Source organism: Phascolarctos cinereus, unplaced genomic scaffold (assembly GCF_003287225.1).
Source record: "Phascolarctos cinereus isolate Bilbo 61053 unplaced genomic scaffold, phaCin_HiC Scaffold_2;HRSCAF=192, whole genome shotgun sequence".
NCBI lineage: Eukaryota > Metazoa > Chordata > Mammalia > Diprotodontia > Phascolarctidae > Phascolarctos > Phascolarctos cinereus.
Genome location: NW_027555625.1, coordinates 37444972 through 37471813, shown reverse-complemented (window position 1 = coordinate 37471813; position 26842 = coordinate 37444972). Strand labels below are relative to the sequence as shown.

Here is a 26842-nt window from a genome sequence, read left to right as displayed (position 1 = left end):
TAAGGTCTATAACAGCACCTGCTTCCCAGGGCTGTTGTGAGGACCAGAGGAGATAGTCAATGTAAAGTACTTAGCAGTGCCTGGAGCACAGTACGCTCCACGTAAATGTCAGCTCTGAGTTTATTTGGCCCATTTAGCAAAAGATTGCTATTCTAGGTAAGTGGAGGAATGGACAGTAGGAGGGGGCGGGGCTCCTGGCGGGAGGGGCGGGGCAGGCAGGGAGGCAGGACCGCATTCCAGGCCCGAGGAGAGGCTGAGCACCAATCATGCTCAGAAGGGGCCTCAGCCTCCAGACTACGATTCCCAGAAGGCCATACTCACTTCCGGGGCATTTTCCCAAGGAGTGGGCTGGTCATTACGTCACTTCTGCCGCTCCTCTTTCACCCTTTTCCGTGGTTATTTGTGTCTCCTTCCCCTTCTCTGTCCAGGGCTGAAGTGTGACCGGGTGAGCAGGGCCGAGAGCGGGGCTAGGCCCAGGCGGAGCCGGCTGCGGGGGTGCGGCGGGGTCGGAGCACCAGGGGCTGGCTGGGGAGCTCACGGAGAATAGGAGGAGCGTCCGGCAGAGGAGGCAGGAAGCCCCCGAGGGGCTCCCAGGGGTCTGGGGGCAGCCCGGGCGGGGCGGGGCGGGGGACGGGGGAGGTTGGAGGCCGACCGGGCGGAGGCGGAGCCTGGGGGAGGGTTCTAATTCTTCAGTCACGCCCCCAGCTCCCCGCCCCACTCCCTGATCTCCTGTCAGTGGAGAAGTGGAAATGTCTGGTCTGAGCAGGGCAGACCCTCAGAGTGACCCCTCACTCTCCTGCTTTTCCTTTCCTCCCCAGTTCTCCCTTCTGTGGCCTCTGCTCTGCCGCAGGAGGACAGCCTGGAGGAAGAGGGAATGGCTGCTGCCCCGACAGCCGGGCCCGGGAAGGTAAGTGCCACTTGCAGCTTTCCTGAAATAGCATCTCAGGCCAGAGACCGTGGGATAGGTTTCTTTGTCCTGTGCTATAACACTAGGAATTGTGGGCATCAGAGAATCATAACCACAGACACCAATTTATCCTTTTCCCACAAAAAGAGACTATAGTTTCCTTTTTTTTTTCTAATTTTGAATTCCAAATTCTTTTCCTCCCTCTAGTCCTTCCCCCACCCATTGAGAAGGCAAGCAATGGGATATCTATTATACATGTGAAGTAATACAAAACGTTTCCATATTGGCCATAGTCCAAAAAAATGCAAGAAAAATGAAAGTGAAAAAGAATATGCTTCAATTTGCACTCAAAGTCTGGCAATTCTTTCTTCATTTTTTATGAGTCCTTTGGAATTTTCATGGATCATTGTATTCATCAGAGTAGCCGAGTCTTTCACAGTTAATCATTATTACTGTGCCCATACTACTGTGCCCAGTCTTCTCCTAGTTCTTCTTTTCATATTTATTGAATTTATTTTCAATTTATGGAATAAAATAAACATTTCCATAGCATAGTATAATAAAAAGATAATTGCATATGAAACTGCCAGGCTATTATGCACATCTTGCTATTCCTTTTAAATATATAATAAAGTTGTCATGTAAATGTATTTTTCTTCTCTTTTTTCTCATATATATATATATATATACATACATATATATATATATACACACACACACACAAGTATCTGTAAAATTATCCTATACACAGTTTTATTTATCAGTTGTATTCCTTTTTATTTCCATTCAGGTTTCTCCAGATATCAATAATATCTAGCTTATCTTAAATTCTATTCCCTTCCTTGACATCTTTCTTATTTATTTTTTGTTTAGATTGATCTAAGTCTAAGAGAAGAAACTTAAAGTTCCTGACTATTATAGTACTACCATCTCTCTCCACTTGTAATTCATTTAGCTTTTTTTGGTAAAAATTTAGATGCTATAGTATTTGGTGTGTATAGATTCAGTAATGATATTGTACATTCTGGAAAGATGGCAGAGTAGGTCAGAAATTTCTAGGCTCTCCAGATTTCCTTCTCAGACAGACAGAAAGTTGCCACCAAATGTATGGAGAGTGGCAAAAATACAGGGGTAAGGCAGTTGTCTTCCTAAGACAACTTGAGAGGACCTCAGAAAAGAAAGGACCTCCAAGGGCTGAGGTCTGGCCTGAATGAAGCATAGTCACCTCCAAGCCAATTCCACTGAATCAACAAATAACAGGCCCTGGATCAGCTCTGTCAGGAAGCTGACTAGGCCTCAAGACATTTCACTTCACAAACTTGTACCTCAAAATTTATCTAAGGAACAGCAGATGGCTGAGTGTGGGAAGATTGAAGAGCCCTCTCCTCCTGCCCTCCCCCACACCTGTTTGCAGAAGCTGGGTCTAGTGGTGCTGACCAGAGGTGATCCCAGGCTATGGCTGTTGGTGAGGAGAAGGGAGCACATGCACAGTGAGTGCAGTACTTCAGGAAGCAAGAACATTTTGGGGACAGCATGTCTGGGGGTCCTAACTTGTTCAGGGGAGGAGAGGAGTCCCTGAGGTTGAGCCCTTCCACGGAATTCAAAAAATAACAGTAAGGAAGATCTGAGGCCTAGGGCAACATTACCCACAACTCGGGCTTAAAACATGATCATAATAACAAACTGCCAAAGATAAATAAATAAAAGTGAGTAAGCAAAGGGAAAAGAACCCAACCATAGGTAGATGCTTTGGTGAAAAAGAAGATCTGGGTTCATATTCAGAGGAAACCAGTGAGGTAAAAAAAGCCACTCCTACTACCCCCAAAGAGCAGTGTTAAATGGTCACAAGCCTAAAGCGAGCTCTTGGATGAACTTAAAAAGGAATTCAAAATCAAATAAGAGAGATTGAGGGAAAATTAGGAAAAAAGAAGGCAAGCAATTCCATATAGGTTATACCTGTGTAGTCATGCAAAACATTTCCATAATAGTCATGTTGTGAAAGTCTGACTATATTGCCTTCCATCCTATCCTGCCCCCTGTTTATTCTATTCTCTCCTTTAACCCTGTCCCTCCTCAAAAGTGTTTGTTTCTGATTACCCTCTCCTCCAATCTGCCCTCCTTTCTATCATCCTCACATCTCTTATCTCCTTCCCCCTTGTTTTCCTGTAGAATAAGATAGATTTCCAAACCCAATTGAGTGTGTATATTATTCCCTCCTTAAGCCAAAAAACAACATACATTTAAAATTGATGTCATTGGAACCGTTTACAACAGTAAGCATTTATTAAGCACCTTCAGAGTACCAGCACTGTGCTAAGTAGAGAGGTTACAAGGGATGGCAGTGATGGCTCCTGCCCTTAAGGAGCTTACAGACTAATTGGAGAGGAATTCTTTTCTAAGCATTTTTATTCATTTAATTTTTAATTTATGGAATAAAACAAACATTTCCAAAACAGTATACTTTTTTAAAAAAGATGATTGCACATGAAACTTCAAATCTATTACGTACAACTTGCTTTTCCTTTTAAATATATAATAAAGTTATCATGTAAATTTCTATTTTTCCCTTCCATTCCCAACCCTAGAGATGGCTACAATTTCACACACACACCCCCATGTAAGATCATTCTATACAACTTCTATTTATCAATTCTTTCTGGTAAAGGAATTCTTAGGTGCCTGCTACATAGCAGGCACTGTACTGGGAACAAATGAGTAAGTTAAACAATCGCTTGTGGCAAATGAAAGATGAAATGACTGAGGAAATAAATGTTTTGTCTTTTGAGCATATCAGTGTATTAAGCAGTGCATGGTAATTGCACAGCAAACTCGAAGCAGGCCCCTTCCTCAGCTTAGGGCTAGATCCTGAATATAGGGGGAGACATACTTTTATACATTAAAAACAATCAAAGAAGACCAATTAATTAAAAGCAAACAGTACAGTATTAGGTAATCTGATTTCTAATTGGAGGAAAGATGAGGAACTTTCCAGGTTGGGAGGTGGGAAGTCAACAGGTTCAGTTCCCTGAATTCAGAAAATGAGGTGTCTCACTCCCCCTAAGTGTCTGTATACAATCAAAGGAACATGGAAACAAACAATTACTCAGTATGGGATCCATTTTCAGGTAAGATGTTGGTTGCTTGAGATGTGCAATTGTGAGAAAATTCCTTACATCAGAATTTTTGGATCTGACTGGGTTTCTGGTCAGAATAACCTAGGTCCTTAGTTATGAGTCTCTAAATAGCAGGTGAAGGTGGTCTCGTTTCCCAGTCACGCAGGGATAAGTTCAAACAATGCAATAATATTTTCTCCCAATTCCCACAATTGAAAAACTTTTTCTCACAAGGCAGAAGTTGGACTAGACCTATAATTGAACAGAAAAAGAACTGAGCTACCTCCAAAATTGGGTCACAAAATGGGGGTCAATGTGGTTGACTCAGTTGCCTCAATTGCCTGTACCACTTGGTTTCCTAAAACCCTCAATTCCCTCACCTTGCTGGCATGCAGTTTACATTTGAACTTCGTAACAGTTAGAATTACAGCTGGGTAAGAACAAATGTTTCTGGTATTTCAGGAATCAGTGACATTCAAGGATGTGGCTGTGGAATTCACCCAGGAGGAGTGGGTACAATTGAACTCATCTCAGAAAAAGTTGTACAAGGATATGATGCTAGAGAACTATAGGAACTTGGTCTCTTTGGGTAAGAAAAGCTACCCCTTTGCAATCCTGATATGACAATTTTCAAGATTTTAACGTTATTCTTTGGTGTACAAGAGGAAAATATTCCTAATCCTTTTGTAGCCAAGGGCCAGATTACTTGTGCTGCCTGTTTTCAGGAAAAAGATCTTTGCTTAGTATGCCTGGAAATTGATTTCTTGATTTGTTGTTATCCTTGAGAATGTATCTTCCTCTCTGTTGCTTCAAATCCAAGATTTTCTTTTTAATCCCAATGTAGGTTTCATCATACACAATGTAAGTTTTATAGATGATTTTTATAAAATGTAATTTCTCTTCCCCCCTGCCACCTAAAAAAAAAAAAGGAACAACCCTACTTCTTCCTCCAGCCAGCCCATTAAGCCTCTCTTAGTTGGGGGAAAAAAAAATCTCAGGCAACATGAGCTAACATATTGCCCTTGATGGTATAACATATATTCGGGACCTTTATCCCCCTACCTTTCTAATAAGAATATTTCATCTCTCTGTTAAGATGACTCCCTAGCACTTTTTCATTTTCAACAAACAGGATTTGCCATTTCCAAACCAGATGTGATCTACCAGTTGGAAAGAAAGGAAGCGTCTTGGATGCCAGAGGCAGATATTCCAAGAAGCAGCTGTCCAGGTGACTTCATAAAAACTAAGCAGATGGGTCATTGCAAAATCCAGCTCTGTTGGTCATTTTAGGTCAGCGTTCTTCTAAAATGTTGAACAAGGTGGTCTATCAAAGTTTCTCAGACCTGTTGAGAAGAGCTGAGACTTATAGATAATATCTGACTCATTTGCATGAATTCATTCTCCCTTTTAAAAATAAGCACATTACTTAATGTATTCTTTTTTGCTTCTGAGTTCTCTTCTGATATTTTCTCTTGTGTTGCTTTTATGATTATGTTGCTTTGGTGCTGTTACTTTTAAAAATATTTAATCCTAACCTGATTTCCTTTTTTTCAGTCTGTCGTGTATCATGCTGTTTTTTGTTATGCTTTGAAATTATATTTATAAAGGCAAATAATGTGTCATATGACTTGCTTAACCATAACCCCATCTTTGGACCTATATATTTTCATCATTTTGCAGTTTCACAGAAAGGTATTGTGAAAATTTTAGAGAGAGTTTTTTGCTTTCAGTAACATTTTGAGGATATATAAACCTAGTAGTGGGACCATTGGGTGAAAGGATATCAACAGTTTTGTAGCTGTAGCTGAAATTGCTATTGGTTTTCAGAACATGGCAGCAGCAGCAGCTTAATAAGTAGCTATTTCAATATAACTGCCAAAATTTATCACTTTAAATTATCTTTGCTAATCTGGTGGCTATTTATTGGTAGCTCCAATTTGTTTTCATTTTTACTTCTTTGGTTAGCAGAGTTTGAGTAATGTTTCAGGTAAATTTTAATGCTTTCTCTTGTCAGAAATACTTGTATATCTTACTCTTAGAAATTTAAATCAATTTCTTACAAAGTAGACGTGTTGGATCTTTAGAGGATATTTATGACAACAATTAAAACATTTTCCCCCTAGTATTTCTTGTTTATTCTGTTTACTTCATGTATCTATTTCTTCTCCTCACTTTAAACTCAGTTCTCTATTTTCTTTCTGTTCAGTCTTTTTCCTTCCTATTTCCACCTCAGATGGTAAGAATGCACTTGCAAGTTCTCAAAGTCATCTGTTTTTTCTGAATACTCTTTTTTCATTCAAATGTTAGCCACTTAAAGTAAAGTAAGGCTTCATTCATTCCTCCTAGTAATTTCATCTTAAATCCGTTCATTTACATATGTTACCTTTGAGTCATCGGACTTTCCTTTTGTTTTTTTTTTGAGTCATGATACTTTCACATAAGATAAATTGATCCTTAGTCAAAGACTAGTGAGAGTAGTCTTCTCAAGTGAGAAGGCAAGAGAACAGCTCTAAAACTTTGAGCAACTAGAAAACTTGGAAAAAGGCTAAAAAAGGCAGGGTTAATCAGCTCTTTATTCTTCCTTTCAGAAAGAAGAGGATTTACTGGAGATAAACCTCTTGAATGTAATGAATGTGGGAAGGCCTTCTGGAGCAAGAATCATCTTGCTGTGCATCAGAGAATTCATACTGGAGACATTCTTTATAAATGTAAGGAATGTGGGAAGGCTTTTCTCTACAACTCAGTATTTATTATACATCAGAGAATTCATACTGGAGAGAAACCTTATGGATGTAGTGAATGTGGGAAGGCCTTCAGGACTAACTCACAACTTAAAGTACATCAGAGAATTCATGCTGAAGAGAAACCTTATCAATGTAGTGAATGTGGAAAGGCCTTCAGGATTAAGATACAACTTTCATTGCATCAGAGAATTCATACTGGGGAGAAACCTCATAAATGTAATGTATGTGGGAAGGCCTTTACTTTCAAGAGATATCTTACTCGACATCAGATAATTCATAGTGGAGAGAAACCTTATGAATGTAGTGAATGTGGGAAGGCCTTCAGGATTAAGATTCAACTTTCACTGCATCAGAAAATTCATACTGGAGAGAAACCTTATGAATGTAGTGAATGTGGAAAGGCTTTCAGGAGGAAGTCACAGCATACTCAGCATCAGAAACTTCATACTGGACACTTTCTTTATGAATGTAAGGAGTGTGGGAAGGGTTTCCTGTACAACTCAGACCTTATTCGACATCAAAGAATTCATACTGGAGAGAAACCTTATGAATGTAGTGAATGTGGGAAGACCTTCAGAAGGAAGGCACTTCTTACTGTGCATCAGGGAATTCATACTGGAGTGATTCTTTATGAATGTAAGGCATGTGGGATAGCTTGTCCCTGCAACTCAGAACTTATTCAACATCAAAGAATTCATACTAAAGAGAAACTTTATGAATGTAGTGAATGTGGAAAGGCCTTTAGGAGGAAGTCACATCATACTGAACATCTGAAACTTCATACTGGAGAGAAACCTTATGAATGTAGTGAATGTGGAAAGGCCTTCAAGAGGAAGGACCATCTTACTGTGCATAAGGGAACTCATGTTGTAGACTTTCTTTAAAAAATGTAAGGAGTATCAGAAGGGTTTCCAGTACAACTCAGGTCTTACTAACATCAAAAAATTCATACAGTAGAGAAACTTTTTGAATGTAATGAAGGAGAGAAGACCTCCAGAGTGAGGATAAAACTTACTCAACACCAGAGTATTCATTTAGGAGAGAAATGTTGAGTGTGACACATGTATGAAGGCCTTTAGACTGAGGACACTACTTTATGTCCATCAGAGAATTCATCCTGGTGAGATTCCTCATGAATGTGAGGAGTGTGGGAAGGCCTTCCATTGCAATTCAGATCTTATTAAACATCAAAAATTCATGCTGGAGAAAAGCCTTGTGTGTGTTGTAAATGTGGAAAGGCCTAATTCATACCTTATGAGTGTATTGTACAAGGAAAGGCCTTCCACCTGAATGTAGATCTCATTCAACATCAGAGCATTCATACTGGAGAAAGATCTTATGAAGGCAGTGAATGTGGGAAGACCTTCAACCTGAAGACACAACTTGCTCAGCATCAAAGAATTAATTCTGGAGGGAAACCTTTTGAATTTGGGAAGGTCTTTAGACTAAGAACCTACTGGATGTCCATCAGAGAATTCATACTAGAGTGATTCTTCATGAATATAAGGAATGTGGAAAACTTCCCTCAGCTGACTGGACTGTGATTCTGAGTCCCTAGATGTAATTCAGGGAGTCTTTATTTAAGCTTCATGGGAGAAGACCCTCTGCAGAGGCCTCTAAATGGGCAAAGATTTAGTGTTATCCTCCCATGAGCCTTCAGGGAGGGAGAGGTTATGCTGGCTGAGTCAGAGGTTACTGAGTGGATGGTGGTATTGGGAGAGCCTTAGTATCTATTTTGATCTCTGGGCGTATGGCATGCAAGATGCTTGGGGATGACCTCTTGGCCATGACATGAGCCTGAGCCTAATGAGTGATGAATAATTATTGACGGTGCTTGAGAAATAAATCATAATCTGAGCTTTGTTCCTGATGGTGCTGGTGCTGCTTCTGCTCTTATTCATTTGGGTAATCACTGTAGACCATAAAGATTTCAAATCACGTTAATTGAAGCATCACAAGGGCCTGTGGCAGATGTTGATGTGATTTCTGCCCAGTGCTCTGAATGCCAAAGGGAAGAAATTCATTGAAGTGCAGGTAAACAGCTGGAGTAACTATGACCTTCTCATGGTAGCCAAATGCCTTGTCATCCAATTAGTGACACACATGAAAAAATCAATAAGATTCCCATTATGGTTAAGGAACATAAACAGGGAGATTTCAGTGAAGAAATCAAAGCTATCAGTAATGAAAGCTGTAAATCACTATTGATTAGAGAAATGCAAATGAAAACAACTTTGAGGTAACAGCTCACACTACCTCAGATTGGCCAACATGACAGAAAAGGAAAATGACAAATTCTGGAGGGAATTTGGAAAAATAGGGATATTAATGCGCAGTTCAGAACTGGTCCAACCATTCTGGAGGACAATTTGGAACTGTGCCCAGAGGGCTATAAAACTTATACCCTTTGACGGCAGTATCACTGCTAGGTCTGTATTCCAAACAGATGGGGAAAAAACGGCAATGGTCCAATATATATAAATAATTTATAGCAGGTCTTTTTGTGATGGCAAAGAGTTGGAAATTGAGGGGATGTCCATTAATTGCTGAATGGCTGAAGAAGTGGTTGCATATGATTGTGATGGAATATTATTGTGCTCTAAGAAATGAGGGGGATGGGTTTGGCAAAACCTGGGAAGTCCTATATGAATAGATACCGATTAAATAAGCAGAAGCAGGTGGTCCTTGTACTCAGTAACAGCAATATTTTAATGAAGATTACACAATCACACAGTAAGCATCAGGCTAGATTTTCAGCTCAGGAAGATAAGTTTTCCTGACTCCAGGCTGACACTCTTTCCACTGCACCACCTACTTGCCCAGTCAAGAAAGCTGCTGAAGTCCTAGAACAAAATGACATACTCTGGCTTACGATTTTTGAATATCCATTTGCCAATTATACAGAGAATGTGTTTGAAAGGAGAAAGATTGCCTGTGTGTCTGTTTTGTTTTGGACCTGTGATTTCATCTTAATGGGGAAGTCCCAATGTGGAGGTTACCTACGTTCATTGAGATGGACAACTGCTCTGTAAATGATTTTCCTAGGCAAACCATGATTCCAGAGGGTTAAAGATAAGCATGCTGCCCATTTCTTTCAGGAGAGGTGATGGATTTAAAGTATAGAATGAAACTTAGATTTTGGAGTGTGACCAATGTGGAAATTTCTTTTGCTGGACTGTGTGTGTGTGTGTATGTGATGAAGGTTATAAATTTCTTGTCTTTTGTTTCATGAGGGAGGAGAAAAAATAATTGCTAAAAATAAAAGTAAGTAAAAAAGAAAAGACCTAGAATGAGGGTCTAGAGCATGTCTAGAACTACTGAGCTGGAATATATGTAGACCACAGTTACATAAGGGGCAGCTCAGTGGTGCAGTGGATAGTGTACCAGGCCTGGAGTCTTATCTTAGTTCAGTTGTTGTGTCAGACATTTAGTACCTGTGTGATTCTAGCAAGTTACTCAATCCTATTTGTTTCAGCTTACTCATCTGTAAAATGAGCCGGAGAAATAAATGGCAAATCACACCAGTATCTTTGTTAAGAAAACCCCAAATGCGGTCATAAAGAGTCAGACCTAAGTGAAATGACTGAATAACAACAATATATATTTATATGTATATATGTGTGTGTATACATGCACCCACATTTGTACATAAGGTTTTTGGAAATCAGGATGCTTTAATTCTTTTTCTTTGTTACCTTTGTTGAACTCAGTGCCTGATGCATAGCCTAATAACTATTTTTGATTATTTGAGTGGTTTGAAGGCTACCCCATACAAGAAGGATTAGAATTTTGGATTAGGAATGATGGGTAAAAATTGCAATGAAACAAATTTACGTTTGAGTTGAGAAAACTTACCAGTTATTTTTCTTTTCTGATCGCTAAAGCTAACATTTCAAGTACAATTTTGAATAACACTGGTGATAATGGACATCCTTGTTTCACCCCGATCTTACTGGAAATGCTTCTAGCTTATCCCCATTACATATAATGCTTGCTGATCATTTTAGATAGATAGTACTTATTACTGTAAAGGAGATTCCATTTATTCCTATGCTTTCTAGTGTTTTTTAATAGGAATAGGTGTTGCATTTGGTCAAGCTTTTTCTGTCTCTGTTGAAATAATCATGTAATTTCTATTAGTTTTGTTGTTGATGTCATCAATTATGCTGATAGTTTTCCTAATATTTAAAATCAGCCCTGCATTCCTGGTATAAATCCTACTTAAGATAAGTTGTTGTAATCTCTTTGTTAATAATTTATTTAAAATTTTTGCATCTATATTCATTAGGGAAATTGATGTATAATTTTCTTTCTCTGTTTTTGCTCTTGCTGGTTTAGGTATCAATTAGCACCATATTTTTATCATAAAAAGAATTTGGTAGGACTCCTTCACCTATTTTCCCAAATAGTTTGTAGAGTATTGGAATTAGTTGTTCTTTAAATGTTTGATAGAATTCACTTATAAATCTATTTGGCCCTGGAGATTTTTTCTTAGGGAATTCATTGATGGCTTGTTTAATTTCTTTTTCTGAAATGGGGTTGTCTAAGTATTGTATTTTCTCTTCCATTAATCTGGACATTTTATATTTTGTAAATATTCATCCATTTCACTAAGATTGTCAAATTTACTGGCATACAGTTGGGCAAAATAGCTCCTACTTATTGTTTTAATTTCCTCTTCATTGGTGGTGAATTCACCCTTTTCATTTTTGATACTGGTAATTTGGTTTTCTTTTTTAAATCAAATTAACCAAAGTTTTATCTATTTTATTGTGGGTTTTTTTTTCCATAAAACCAGCTCTTAGTTTTATTTATTAGTTCAATAGTTTTCTTAATTTCAATTTTATTAATCTCTTTTGGTTTTCAGAATGTCTAATTTGGTATTTAATTGGAGATTTTTAGTTGTTCTTTTTTTAGCTTTTTTAGTTGCGTGCCCCATTCATTGATCTCCTCTTTCTCTATTTTATTAGTGTTTCTCTATTTTATTAGTATAAGCATTTAGAGATATAAAACTTCCCCTAAGAACTGCTTCCACTGCATCCCATACATTTTGGTATGTTGTCTCATTATTGTCATGTTCTTGGGTGAAGTTATTGTTTGTTTCTGTGATTTGTTGTTTGACCCATTCGTTCTTTAGGATTAGATTATTTAGTTTCCAATTAATTTTTAGCCAGTCTTTCCATGGCCTTTTACTATGTTGTAATTTTTATTATATCATGATCTGAACAGGATGCATTTAATATTCTGCCTTTCTGCATTGGATTGTGAGGTTTTTGGAGGTTTTTTTGGCTAGGCAGTGGGGTTAAGTGACTTGCCCAGGGTCACACAGCTAGTGAGTGTTATGTGTCTGAAGCCGGATTTGAACTCAGGTCCTTCTGACTCCAGGGCCGGTGCTCTATCTACTGTACCACCTAGCTGCCCCTTGAACTGTGAGGTTTTTATGCCTTGAGGCATGGTCAATTTTTTGTGTAGGTGCCATGTACCACTGAGAAAAAAGGTATATTCCTTTCTATATCCATTCAGTTTTCTCCAGAGGTCTACCATTTCTAACTTTTTAAAAATTTTATTTACCTCTTTAACTTCTTTCTTGTTTATTTTGTGGTAAGATTTATGTAGTTCTAAGAGGGGGAGGGGGAGGTCCCCCAGTAGTATAATTTTCCTGTCTGTTCCTTCCTGTAACTCTCTTTACTTCTTCATTAAGAATTTGGATGCTATACCACTTGGTGCATATGTTTAGTAATGATATTACTTCATTGTCTATGGTACTTTTTAGCATGATACAGTTTCCTTTCTTATATCTTTAAATTAGATCTATTTTTACTTTCCTTTTGTCTGAGATCAGGATTGCTACCCCTGCTTTTTTTTTTTATCAGCTGAAGCATAATGTATTCTACTCCAGCCTTTTACCTTTACTCTGTGTGTATCCCTATTCTTCGAATGTGTTTCCTGTAAACAACACATTGTAGGATTATGGTTTTTAATCCACTCTGCTATCCACTTCCGTTCTATGGGAAAGTTCATCCCATTCATATTCACAGTTATGATTACTCTTGGTCTTTCTCACCATCCTATTTTCCTCCCTGTTTATGCTTTTCTCTCCTTTCTCTCTTTCCTTTCCTCACTAGAATTTTGCTTTAGACCATTATCTCCCTCAATCTGCCCTCCCTTCTATCATTCGCCTCCCTTTTTTTCCCTTTTCCCTTACTACTTCTTCCCTCCTTTCTATCTACCTCTCCCTTTTCTTTCCCCTTTCCTCTTCTACTTTCTATAGGGTAAATTAGATTTCTTTACCTGAGTATGTAATTCCCTCTTTGAGCCAAATATGATAAGAGTAAAGTTCAAGCAATGCTAATCACTCTTCCTTCTTTCCCTCTACTGTAACAGGTCTTTGCACCTAATATGATCACCTTTTTTTCCTCCTGCTTTCCTCTTCTTTCAGTACAATGCCTTTTCACGACTTAGATTTTTTTATCATCACATCAAAGTCAACTTATACCCATACCCTCTGCCTATGTATTCCCCTTCTAAATGTTGTAATAAAGATACAATTCTTAAGAGTTACATGTATCATCTTCCCATGTAGACATATAAACAGTTTGCCCTTATTGAATAACGTTTTATTTTGTCTTTTTCTTTCCTGTTTACCTTTTTATGCCTCTCTTGAGTCTTGTACTTGACGATCAAATTTTCTATTGAGCTCTGGTTTTTTCATCAGGAAGGTTTGGAAGTCCCCTGTTTTATTGAATGTCCATCTCCTCCCCTGAAAGATTATGCTCAGTTTTCCTGGGTAGTTTGGCTACAATATTCCTTTGCATTTTCAACTCGGGAACTGCCTTCAAGGTTGTTATGAGGATAAAAGGAGATGACTACAACACTATAGAAATGCTAGCTTTATTTTTACAAACAATCAGTTTTAAATCGAAACATTCAACAGCGTCCAGGTAATGGGTCCTGAGGCTAGTGACAGCCTTCCTTTTATGTTCTGTGGTTTGGGCTCTCATCCATTTTCCTGCTGCACAAGTCTGTCAGGTGAGAAAAAGGATTAGTCTAGCCTTGTTTGACCCAAAGGGAAGAACTATGGGCAATGAGGGAGTTTCAGTGGGGCAATTTAGGCTCAGTGTCAGGACAAACTTCCTTACTATTAAAGCTGTGCAGAAATGGGCTGGGCTGCCCATTCCAATGAGAAATGTTGCCTGGTGCCTCGGTTTTGCGTACCCTGCCCACTTTCTATCATATCACTTGTAGAAAATAGGTATTTCTCTTTCTCTTCTCGAATATGGGGGAAAGGGATAAAAAGAAAATCCCACAGCATTAAGGCCATTATGTTTTTAAACCATTACCTCAAAAATAAAATACCACTCTACTCAATTAGAACACAATGACAGTGTGAGAGATGATCTGTCAGAAGTGAAGCCTCCTCAAAGGGTCATTAGTTCTTGTTAATGATTCTGGTATTGTTGCTTGTGAGTGGTACATGTGTACCAACACTAAGTGAAGACCCCTCAGAATGCAAGACCCCCTCCCCTAGCCTTCTCCCTCTCCTACTTTTGGATAGTGTTAGCAGAAATTCCTGAGACATGGGAGCATCCTGTCTATCTCGTCCTCTAGCTGGTTGTATGACCTTGGGTAAAAGACTGCTGAAACTGTGAGGCCCTGAAAAGGGGAACGTGCTAACATAATTTCTATACCTCCTTGTTCTCTCTGTTGCTGGGGTAGTTTTTACACGAATAGATTGTACACCTGAGGCTCAGTCAATGACCCCATGGGAAGGGGGTTAGGGTGGGCTGCTACGTTGGGGTCTGTGTAGTCTTGCCTTGAACAAAGAGCACTCGAACTCTTGGGGCAGCTGAGGCAGCATGGGGGTGCACTTTCTCCAGAAAGTCAATAGTCAATGGAGAGATCTCCCCTTTTGCAAACTTTTGTCAAGACTCTGGTTTTTTTAACTGAGTGAAACAATGTAAACAATGTGAGATCTCTCAGATGGACTGAGTGTAGCAATTTCTTAGACTTACAAACTCAAGGTTGGTTACACTAGCCTCAATAGGCCTAAGTTTCAGGTTCCTAGAAAACACATGATTTGTACTGTTATATCAGCATTACTAATGGCTAATTACTAAAAAGGATAAAATAGCTAGGATTGGTAGTATTATAATGAGATTCCTTGTTTCTGGGGTAGATTTTCACGTTTCAGATTGTAAGGCTGAAATTCCTGTCCAATGGGAATTCAAAGCCAGTAGTGGGTGGATATCCTTGTGTTAGGGCTATATAATAACCTTTGTCCTGGCCTTTGTGCCTTGCCTCACTTAGCTCGGACTGCCGGACAAGCAGAGGCCCGCTTCTCGCCAGAACGTAATAAATCTTTTACTTTATACCTAGAAAATCTCTGAGTGCTATTTTTGGGTAGCTGTAGCACACAACAGTGTGCTCCATACCTGGGACAGGCATGCCAAAGTAGGGCCAAGACAGTGGCCACAGTGTCCACCAGGGCCCTAAAAAACCTTCCTGTGAACAAGGCCAGAAGCAAGGCTTCTGTCACCGATGGTGGGGTGAAGGACAGGAGATGGGTTAGCTGAGCCTCACTGCTTAGGCGGCCAGAAGGGCTTGTTTAACGTTAGAGCACCGTGGGAGGGGCACAGTTACTATGCTGAGTATTAGTCTGCAGTGTCAGCAGACTCCACAGGATTGATAATGAGGGTGTAGTCAGTGTAACCACTGCCACTGAGCATGGTTGGGGCCCCAGAGTGCCTGATTGTATTTGTGGTAGAGCCCAAGTGGCCATTCTGGCTTCTTTTGGTACCAGTTTAGATAGTTACCAGTGCTTGAACTGGCCTCATGTCTGAGTGATGGTGACTGTTTCTCCTGGGGTCACTGCCAAGCAGGCTGGAGACTGAGTTAGCACATAGTCCTCCAAAACCTGAAATCCCTAAGAAATAATAAAAATTCAGGGAAGTCAGTTGAACCTTAAAATACATAACCAGTTCTTAACATTCCTAAAAGGACATATAATGCTAGCTAATGTTCATGGAGGACTTTCTAGTTTCCATTATACAGGATGTCCCAGAAGTCTTCGTGCATCTTAGTGTTACAGTTTTATTTTCCGAGTACAATAGAATCTCCTGATCATGAAAATGGGAGAGGTTAAGAAGTATACAAAGTAGCTACAGAACTGGCTCAGAGAAGCTAAAATAACGAAACTGATGATCTTTGTCTTAGGACTAACCAGAGACACAGCTCAGTGAAGTCTAGTTAATAAAAAAAATTCCCAGCATTCACTGGCTTAAACTTTTTAAAAAAAAAAACCTTTTAGGGCAGGGGTTCTTAACCTTGTTTGTATCATGGACCTCCTTGGCAATCTGCTGAAGCTTATGGATAATACCCAGAATCACATTTTTAAATACACAAAATAAAATACACAGGAGACAAGGAAATTAATTGTATTGAAATAAATATCTAATTTTCCCATCCATGTGCAAAAACAATATGAAATCTATTCACAGACCCCTTTGGGTCTCAGACCCCAGGTTAACCCATATTTAAAGGTATCTCTCAGAAGTTAATGGAAGAAGCCATTGGATCATAGTTGTAGAGGTGGAAGCAATCTCCAAAGCTCATTATTGATTCTGGTTTTTAATTATTGCCCTTGTAATGCTACCCCTGCCTTCCCTTCTCCTGTGGCCCTCTCTTTGCCCTTCTTTTCTAGTATTTTGTGTGTTATATCAGAGTTTCCCCCCAATACTTTGATCAGTGTCATTCAAGGCCAACTCTTGCTGTTCCTCCTAAGAGTTTTGTTTCATTGGGGTGTTTCTGTAGTTGACAGAGTGACCAGCCAACAGGTAGCTTGTTCTCCTGGTGACCCCCTTATTGCCATTTTCTTGGAAGCCCCACAGGCCATTGAAGATACTTTGCCCCTGCCTTAGCAGCCATATAGTCAAAAGTACACGATTCCATTGTTTCTATCTCTGTCATGTAAATCCTTCCTTGATCTTAGGTGTGTGAATATCAGAGACAGAACAGACCAGGCCAACAACATGACAAAACAGAAAAATGATAAATGTTGGAGAAGATGTGGGAAAATTGGAATGCTAATACATTGTTGGTGGAGTTATGAAATGATCCAACCATTTTGGAGAACAATTTGGAACTATACCCAAAGGGCTACAAAAATGTGCATACCCTTTGATCCAGCAATAGCACTTCTAGGGCTATATCCCAAAGAGATCAGACAAATGGGAAAAGGACCCACATGTACGAAAATATTCATAGCAGCTCTTTTTGTGGTGGCAAAGAATTGGAAATTGAGAGGATGCCCATTAATTGGGGAATGGCTGAGCGAGTTGTGGTATATGAATGTAATGGAATACTATTGTGCTATAAGAAATGATGAACAGGCTGAATTCAGTAAAACCTGGAAAGACTTATATGGTCTGATGCTGAGTGAAGTGAGCAGAACCAAGAGGGCTTTCTACACAATAACAGCCACATTATGCAATGACTAAGAATGTTGAACTGAACCCTTCTCAACATTACAAGGATCTAAGACATCTCCAGAGGCCTTGGGATGGAAAATGCTGTCCACATCCAAAGAAAGAACTATGGAAATTGAATCACTATCACTTATTTTTCCCTTCTGTTGAGTTTTGTTTCATCTTTCTGATGGTTCCTCCTATTGGTTTTAATTTTTACTTTCAACTTCACTAATGTGAAAATATGTTTAATGGGTATGTAAATGTAAAGCCTATATCAGATTTTGCGCCGTCTTGGGGAGGGTGGGGGGGAAGAAGAGGGAGAAAAATTCTCAACTCAAAAGCATATGGAAGTGATTGTTGATAAATCAAAATAAATTAATAAAATTTAAAAAAAAAGAGTAGACCAGGCCAAGACCTTATGAACTACGAAAAATAGGAAGAACCACAGATACAATAAGTAGAATACTTCACAGGGTCTCTCAGGAACTATGGTAACCCTGAGGAATGGCCTACATGACTCAAACCAGCCATGAATGAATAAAGAAGCCAAGAAAATATATTTTGCTAACAAAGGAATGGTTAATCCATCAGCTGTGCCACACCTAGTTGTGACCTAGGTACAGCCAATTTGAGTCCAGTCTCCTTAGACACCAAAGTGGTGGAGGTGACTGGCTCCCAATTTCAGAGGGTTCCATACCTTCAGTCTTACTATGTTTCTCAGTAACTCTTCTTGTTAAACATAGTTCAGGTTAATCAGGTAAATGATGTTAAAGAATTATCAGTTGGTTAGCTGATATGGAAATAATCAGTGGTAACTGGGGTATTGGGGAGAACATACTGGATGGGTGTTCGTAATCTGTTGCACTAATGAGGCACTCCCAAACCTTTCAGGGTTACCCCTAGAATTTTGAGGGGAAGAGTAGTCCAGCTCTGATAACGTGACCTGCAAGTAGGTTTGGGGTTGGGAGAGTAGTTCTCATAACTTTGCTACACGTATTTATCAACTTGTATTAGTTTGTCCTTAATGTTTAACAAAATGTTTTTAAGAAGTTATATTTTTTCATTGTTCCTACTACACATAAAGTTTTGTTTTTAAAAGAAATGACTTCCCAGGAAATTGCTTGCTAAATTTGTTTACTTTTGTTTTCAAAATTCTGGTGTAGCCCTTGTTTTGAAGCAATAGGCCTGCTTGAATCCACTTCAATCAATAGGATTTTTACAGTTCCCTTTGACCTCAGTCACATCTACTCCAATAATTATGTCTTCCTTAACAATCTGAAATCAGAGCCCTTTAATGAATACAAAAAACTTATACTGTTTCTGTGGTATTGTTGCGGTATGAGAGGTTGAGAGGTTGTGACCCTGGAATGAATTCACAGACTCAAACATTCTTTGAGTTAAGGTGGCAAAGATTTATTGTTACGCTTTTCAGCAGGCAAGGATTCTTACAGATCCTGCAACCTTAGAAAGGTACAGTTAAAGTTTATATAGGATAAAATACAATAAAACATGTGCTAAGTATGCTAACTAGGGAATTCAGGGTGGGATTAGGGAGTGGTTAAGGAGTGGTCAGTTCTTAAAGGAACATGCACTTCTTGTACCTACAGCGCAGGCATTTTACCCAGAGTTCATTAGGAAAAGCCCACAAGGGGGGCCACGTGGAGGTGTGGTTTCAGGCCTGCTATGTTACTAAGTCAACTAGAGTTCAGGGTAACAGAGTTGTCCAGTCTGCCACCAACCAATAGATCTAGGGAGTATACATATGTCTTAAGTCTAGAATACAGTTAATGAGGAGCCCAGGATGTAGATAATGAGGTAGAGCAGTACTATAGATAGTCCAGTGGGGATGTCTTTATGACCCAGTGCAAAGCCAGTTTAAACTAATAAATCCTTCAGGTGCTGTTTGGAACTGCACCAGGGAGAGAGATAAGGGTCTTGCTGGGGCCCACTCATGAATAATTGCTAAGCACAGTGTCCTTAGGCTGGGGAGAAACTGTCAGGGACAGTGTTTCTGAGACTAGGGAGAAACTGGGGTCCAAGTACAAGCACCCAAACCCAAGCACCCCGTCAGTATCTTGAAGTAAAGAACTGAGGCAACGTAAAGGGACTGAACTTTCCTGGAGTTGTTAGGTGGGATCTTCCTTCTTTCCACAATTCCAGGGTCCATGTATTCCTTTGGAGATGAATTCCACATCCTGCATTCCTTATTGCCAGTTTTGGGGAAGGAGGAGCCAAAGCATCACAGAAAGGAATAGGTAAGATTAGGAGGAAATGTGGTCCAATGGAAACATTCTGAATTGGAGTCATGGAATCTGGCTTAGAATCCCAGTTCTGTCACTACTTCTGACCTAAAGCAAATCACTTAACTTCTCTGCCCCTTAGTTCCTTCATGTTTGTAATGAAGGTTTTAAAGTTACTGGGTTGTAAGATTCTCCCTCACTGTAAAGCTTTGATCTTTGGAAATGCTTATGCCTAATTCTAGAAACGAATAGACAACTGAATGAATGAAAAAGCCTTTGCCAAGTGCTTACAGCGTTTAAAACAATGTGCTAAGAGCTGAGGGTGCAACTAGTAAAGAGGAGACAGTTTCTGCTCTACATGAGTTCAGATTTTAAGGGGAAGAACATGTCATGTCTGATTCTTCATGACCCTATATACCACAGCACATCAGGCCCTTCTGTCCTGCACTGTCTCTTGAAGTCTAAGTTCATGTTCATTGTTTCCATTATACTATCTATCCATCTCATCTGCCATCCCATTTTCCTTTTGCCTTCAATCTTTCTTACCATTAGTCTTTTCCAATGAGTCTCATCTTCTCATGTGGCCAAAGTATTTCAGCTTCAGCTTCAGTATTTGACCTTCCAGTGAATAGCCTTAATTTCTTAATTAATTAGCATTGACTAATTTGATCTCCTTGCAATCCAAAAGACTCTCAAAAATCTCCAGGATCACAATACAAAAGCATCAATTCTGTGCCTCTCAGTTTTCCTTATAGGCCTACTGTCACAGCCATACATTGGTAATGGAAAAACCAATAGCTTGCAGTGCATCTCTGGAGCTTTTTGTAAATATTGCTCAGTTCTGTGTATGTTTGAGAAATAAGGCCTTTATCAGAGAAACTTGATATAAAAATATTTTCCATTATTCTCAATTGCCTAATTTTGGCTGCATTAGTTTTGTTTTTATAAGAAACTTAAATTTCATGCTGTTTCTCTGGCCCTGGAATTATAACCAGGGCTCCAGCGTCCTTGGTCCCCAAGGGTTTGTAGCTCTATCCTGTAACTGGGAACTAAGTGATGTACACTAGAGTTGCCAAGTACCCCCCAGCCCCACACCCAGAACCTTTACTGAAGTCCCATGCAATATTTTTTTGGTCAGTCATTCAACAAACATTTATTAAGTGCCTGTTATGTGCCAGGCACTATGCTAAGTTCTGGGGCTACAAAGAAAATGGCAAAAGACAATCCCTGCTCTCCAGGAGCTCACAGTCTGCTGGAGGAGATGACATGCAAACAAGATATATGCTGAACAAATAATCCACAGAAGCAAGGCACCAGCATTAAGGGGGATCAGGAGGGGCTTCTTGTGGAAGGTGGGACTTTAGCTGACATTTGAAGGAAGTCAAAGGCCAATCAAGGTGTTACAGGAAGTCCCACGTAATCTTTTTCTGACCATTGTCCAGTCTCCTTACTGTCTCTGGACAATGAGATCTCCCTGAATTGTTTCGTCTGCTGCCGCCGCCGCCACCTCTAAGACCCAGATCTGGTGTTACTGTCATGTGTACTGCAGACCAGTCAGTGGCATAGGCTGCTCCTTCTGACCCCCTAAATTGTGTTGGCCTAGAAAAAATACCTCAACCACCTTCATTTGGCTGTGCCACTCCAGAATACGTTTCACTGCATTATTTTAAAGTTTTTTTGGTGAGGAATGTTGAGAGTTTGGCAATAGCCCCCGTATTCTGCCATCTTCGCTTCACCTCATGCTTTGTATCTGTTTCATATTTATGATACCCTGTGTGCATATTGTTTCCACCATAAGAATATAGACTCCTAGAGGGCAGGATGTGATTTTTCCTTTATGTACCCTGTACCTAGCATAGTGCCCTGTAGGTGTTAGGTATTTAATAAATGCTTGTTGATTACCAGCCAGGAAGCGAACGCTGGGACAGTGAAAATGATTGTGTGTTTAGTCAGAGCCAGAAGCCATCCAGAGTAAGAGGGTCATGATTTTATCACAGGTATATAAACCTCATCTCATAAATCTGTCCATGACTGTGACTCCAAAACCAAGCACTCTGTTACCCAATACTGCCCTCTTAAGTGACATCCTTCACATGAAGTGCTTCCCATGTGCCTAATGTCCTCTTTTATGTATCCAACTTTTACATATTCATTTGTTTACCCTTTCAAAGCTATTGTATGGTCAGTACAATGTTTGAGGGATGCAAAGGAAGGAGAATAATAGCATCAAATATTTATATCCTGACTTAAGATTTACAAAACATTTTCCTTGAAGAAACTTTTAGGTCTTAATATTTCCATTGTATAGATAAGAAAACTGAAATTTAGGGAGAGATCATCTTTGCAAGGACCATACTGAGGATGTTAAAGCCAGGAATCTAAAAGGTCCACAAATAACTTGAGCCTGTCCCAGTTTTTCACCTTCTACTCAAGACCAAAGGAGATCAAGACTACTGGTTGAATTGGCATGTCAGTAGTACAAGGAAGTCAAGATTTTTTCCAGGTGAATCCTTAGAGGCCTTAAACATTCAGAGAAAGAAGAATATATAAAACTTTGTAGTGGTCCATGATTTTTTCATTTGTTATCACTTGATCCTCCTTGGACTAGTCTGAGTGTTAATATGTGAGAAGAATCAAACTTTCATTCTTGATTTTGTGGTTAAATTCTTTCACTCTGCTCAGAATACAAGCAGTTTCTGGGAGAGTCTACATTTGACCTAGAGATCCCTCTGTCATTTCATTAGGATCTAATTGCAAAACAATTATATCTGGTATCTACAGCATAAAGTGGAAAGAGAAAACCAAGCACAGTTAAGCAGTTTTACAAGCTATTACTAATACCATAAAAAAATTGTCTACAAGGAGACAGATGGACAGAGGGTACTTCTTAGCTATGATAGTGTATCAACTATGGCATTGTGAAAAGTTCAATAAGCAGTTTGGAATAACTGGGGCCAAGGCATTCTTCTTCAAATCCTATTATTATGTTGGTAATCTTTAGCCTCATTCATTCAGTTTGGGGTCTACTGTGTCTTTAGACTTGTATCTTTTACCCTTTTATACTTTCCAGAATATATGTATTCATTAGTTTGAAGATTTCAGCCTGATCTTGGAGTCACTGTTTTGTTCCTTAGATAATTCATAGAATCATTATTGAGAATCATAATTTTATCAGGCATGTATGCTATAGCTATTCTAGAACCTTGATCTCACTTTCTAATCATTAATTGAATAGTATATACAAGATGATGATGATTTTAAAAATTGTAACTATATCAATGACAAAAACAACAAAAATCATGTGATAATCTCAGAAGATGCAGAAAAGGCTTTTGACAAAATACAACCCCCATTCCTATTAAAAACAATACAAAGCACAGGAATAAATGGAGACTTTCTTAAACTGATAAGTAGTATTCATCTAAAACCAAGAGCAAACATCTGAAATGAGGAGAAAATTGAAATCTTTCAAATAAGATCAGGGGTGAAGCAAGTATGGCCATTATACTACTGCTATTCAATATTATACTCAAAATAATATCTATTACAATAAGATAAAAAAGAAACTGAAGGAATAAAAACAAGCAATGAGGAAACAACTCCATGAGGAAACTCCATGTAGACGATATGATCATAACCTTAAAGAACCCTAGAAAAACAACTAAAAAACTAGTTGAAACAATGAAGAACTTTAGCAATATTGCAGTTTATGAAATAAACCCACATAAGTCATCAGCATTTCTCTACACTTCCAACAAAACCCAACAGGAAGAGATACAGAAATTCCATTTAAAATACTTGCAGACAACATCAAATACTTTGAAACATTTCCAAGTACTGCCAAGATAAACCAAGGGATAATATGAACACAATCGCAAAACACTACTGGAGAAATATTAATAGATCATGGGTAGGCCAAGCCAATATAATAAAAATGACAATTCTACCTAAATTAATTTACTCATTCAGTGCACCCTAGTAATCCAACTACAAAAGAAATATTTTATACAGCTAGCAAAAATAAAAACAAAATTCACCTGGAAAAACAAAAGGTCAAGAATATCCGGGGGGGGGGAAATGTGAAGGAAGAAAGGTTAGCAGTTCCAGATTTTTGTTAAAAGTCTGGTACTAGCTAAGAAATAGACTGTTAGATCCATGGAATAGATTAGGTACACAATGCACAGTAGAAAATGACTATAGTAATCTAGTGTTTGATAAATGCAGAGATCCAAACTTCTACCATTTGACAAGAATTGCTGGGGAAACTGGCAAGCAGTTTGGTAGAAATTAGACACAGACCAACATCTCACACCATATATCACAATAAGGTGAAAATGGATTTAGACATAAAGGGTGATAACATAAGTAAATTGGAGGAACATGGGGAAATGTAACTGTCATATCTGGATAAGCAGAGTCTATGTGTAAAGAAGAGGAAGAAAAAGGAATACTTTTGATTATGTGATATTAAAAAGAATTTGCACAATACCCTTTTACCCAGCAATACCACTTCTAGGGCAGTATCCTAAAGAGATCATAAAAATGGGAAAAGGACACACATGTACAAAAATATTTACAGCAGCTCTTTTTGTGGTGGCCAAGAATTGGAAATCGAGGGGATGCCCATCAAGTGGGGAATGGCTAAACAAACTGTGGTATATGAATGTAATGGAATACTACTGTTCCATAAGAAATGATGAGCGGGTAAGACTGGAAAGACTTAAATGAACCAATGCTGAGTGAAGTGTGCAGAACCAGGAGAACATTGTACATAGTAACAGCAATGTTGTACAGTGATCACCTGTGAATGACTTAGCTCTTCTCGGCAATGCAAAGCTCTAAGAAAATTCCAAAAGGCTTATAATGGAAAATGCTATCCACATCCAGAGAAAAAAACTGTGTAGTCTGAATGCAGATAGAAGCATACTTTTTTTGTTTCTTCTTTCTCCTGCTTTTTCTCCGAGCTCAGTCCTGACAAGACAGCAGTCACTGCTCTGACCTAAGGTTAAGCAGTTGTGCCCCTGTGCTAAGGAAGCCAAATTTCACCAGGAGGTTTTTGTTCAGGGCTGGATCACTGTGACAGGCCAGCTGTAATGATGTTGATAGTAATGCAGTCCATTATCTTCAGTCTCTACAGTGATGACTGTGAGAGTATAGTCTGTCCCAGACCCGCTGCCACTGAACCAGGCAGGGACTCCAGAATGCAGGATGGCAGCACCATAGATAAGGAGCTTGGGAGGCTGTCTTGGTGGCTGATGGTACCAAGCTAAATTATTGCTTGTCAATATTCTCTTGTCAAGATATTCAGAAATACCCTGTTTTCCAGGGCTAAGGCCAAGCAAGTAAGCTGTGTCCTGAGCTTGGCATAACAATGATCCTCTGTCCTCACCATCTGGGTGATCTCACCCCCTGGCAAAATCATATAATTATGACATTGCTTTGACCAGGTATTCTGTGAGCTCAGAAAAGCACCACACAGGTAACCACGTACTGGCGATGAAGTCCTGTTATGAATCCAACTTGTCCCATTGCTGCTGTTACCTCTCCCAGACCTGAGCTCAAATCCAAGTTCAGGCACTTGCTAGCTGTGGGACCCCTGAGCAAGTCACTTCACCCTAGTTTCCACATGTATAAAATAGGGTCTTTAACAGCACCTGCTTCCCAAGGTTGGTGTGAGGACTAGACGAGATAGTCCTTGTAAATTACTTAGCCCTGCCTGGAACACAATGAGCTCCACGTAAACGTTAGCTCTGAGTTTTATTGAGCCCATCTAGCAGACCACTGGCATTCCCCAGGCCCAGCCAAACGCTCTCCACGTCTCCTGGCTTCCCTCGGGTCAGTCTCCTTGGCAGAGGAAACAGACACAAAGAGATCACGGCCTTGTCCTGGCCGGCGCCCCCTTCACCTCTCCTGCTGCCCTGGGCTCACTCGTGTCCTGCTCCTCTTGGAAGCCCCATGGGGCTGAGCGAGCGCTCCGGGGATCCTGCCCCAGCCCGTGGTCTCCCTCCTCAGAGCCGTGGCTTCCCTGCGTGTTTGCGTCACTTCCTGCGAGAAGATGGCGGCGCACCAGAAGCACTTCATTAGACCCGCGGCCTGTTGTGACTGGCTGCTTAAGTAAGGGAGACTGCGGGCTAAACTAGCTTCGGAGGAGCCCAGGACCCCTCGAGGTCTGTGAGCCCACGCCTGGTGACTCCCTGTGGGCTCTGGGGCTGTGAAGACCACACAGGAGGTAAGGGGAGGAGCGGAGGGGGTGGGGCTCCTGGCAGGAAGGGCGGGGAGGTACGGGGCAGGCAGGGAGGCAGGACCGCATTCTAGGCCGGGGGAGGGGCCGAGCCCCAGGCATGCGCAGAAGGCGCCTCAGCCTCCAGACTACGATTCCCAGAAGGCCGTGCCAAGCCCAAGGGAGTGGAGCAACGTCCCACTCTAGTCACTTCTGCTCTGCCCTTACTCCTGTTCTAAGTTGATTGCTGGTGGTCTTTCCGTTTTCTTTCCTGAACCATACAGTGACGGGTTAGGGTTAGGGCCAGATCCAGATGCAAACTGAGGGGCCGTGGGGGATGGTTGGGGAGCACCCAGAGAATAGGCTCAGCCTTCTCCAAAGAGGAAAGATGCACTCAAAGGGATTACTGTAGCCTGGAGACAGCGCATGCCCAGACGTGAAGGCTCTGGGCATGGGGGGCGCTGAGTCTGAAGGCAGAGCTGGGTTAAAATCCGCATCTCTAGCTCCCTGGGCATGTGAGCCTTGGTTAGTGCTGCCATCTTCCTCCTAAGCCTCCATGTTTTGTTCTGTGCAAAGAGTCTGAGGAATGAACTACTGGTGTGTATCTTTTCTTTGGTCCTCAGTCTACTGAAGCTTCATCTCCTCCCAGCATTCTTCTCTCCTCCAGAACCCTTCCCGGGTGCCTCCTCCTCCTGGAAGCCTTCTCTGATGCTGCAAGGGATCAGTGCCCTCCCCTTCCTGACAATATCATCTCTTTGTTCTCTAGTTTTTTCTTTAAAGAGATGCTGGCCGAAAGACAGGCCCCCCCCCCCCGAGAGAAATGACCTCTTCCTTCTGGTCCCCTTCCAGCCCCTGCCCCACTCCCTGATCTGCCCGCAGTGGAGAAGTGGGAACGCCTGGTGTGAGCAGGGCAGACCCCCAGCGTGACTCCTCACTGTCCTGCTTCTCCTTTGCTCCCCAGCTCTCCCTTCTGTGGCCTCTGCTCTGCCCCAGGAGGACAGCCTGGAGGAAGAGAGAATGGCTCCTGCCCTGACAGCCAGGCCCAGGAAGGTGAGTGCCACTTGCTGCTCTCCTGAAATAACATCTAAGGCCAGAGACCTTGGGATAGGTTTCTTTGTCCTGTGCTGTAACAGTGGGAATTATGGGCACAGA

General features: G+C 40.4%; 1 protein-coding gene across 1 annotated transcript in view; it reads left to right on the top strand.

Annotated features, from left to right (window-relative positions):
• Positions 1-235: 235 nt before the first annotated feature.
• The window catches only part of LOC110203465 (uncharacterized), a 46152-nt gene continuing 19545 nt past the window's right edge, over positions 236-26842 (top strand). The window contains 9 exon segments of the mRNA XM_078149117.1: positions 236-445; positions 819-907; positions 4483-4609; positions 5153-5248; positions 6609-7645; positions 7872-7988; positions 8078-8200; positions 25248-25584; positions 26600-26740. Of these exon segments, the coding sequence (XP_078005243.1) occupies positions 875-907; positions 4483-4609; positions 5153-5248; positions 6609-7645; positions 7872-7988; positions 8078-8200; positions 25248-25584; positions 26600-26740 (2011 nt within the window). The 5' untranslated portion in view covers positions 236-445; positions 819-874.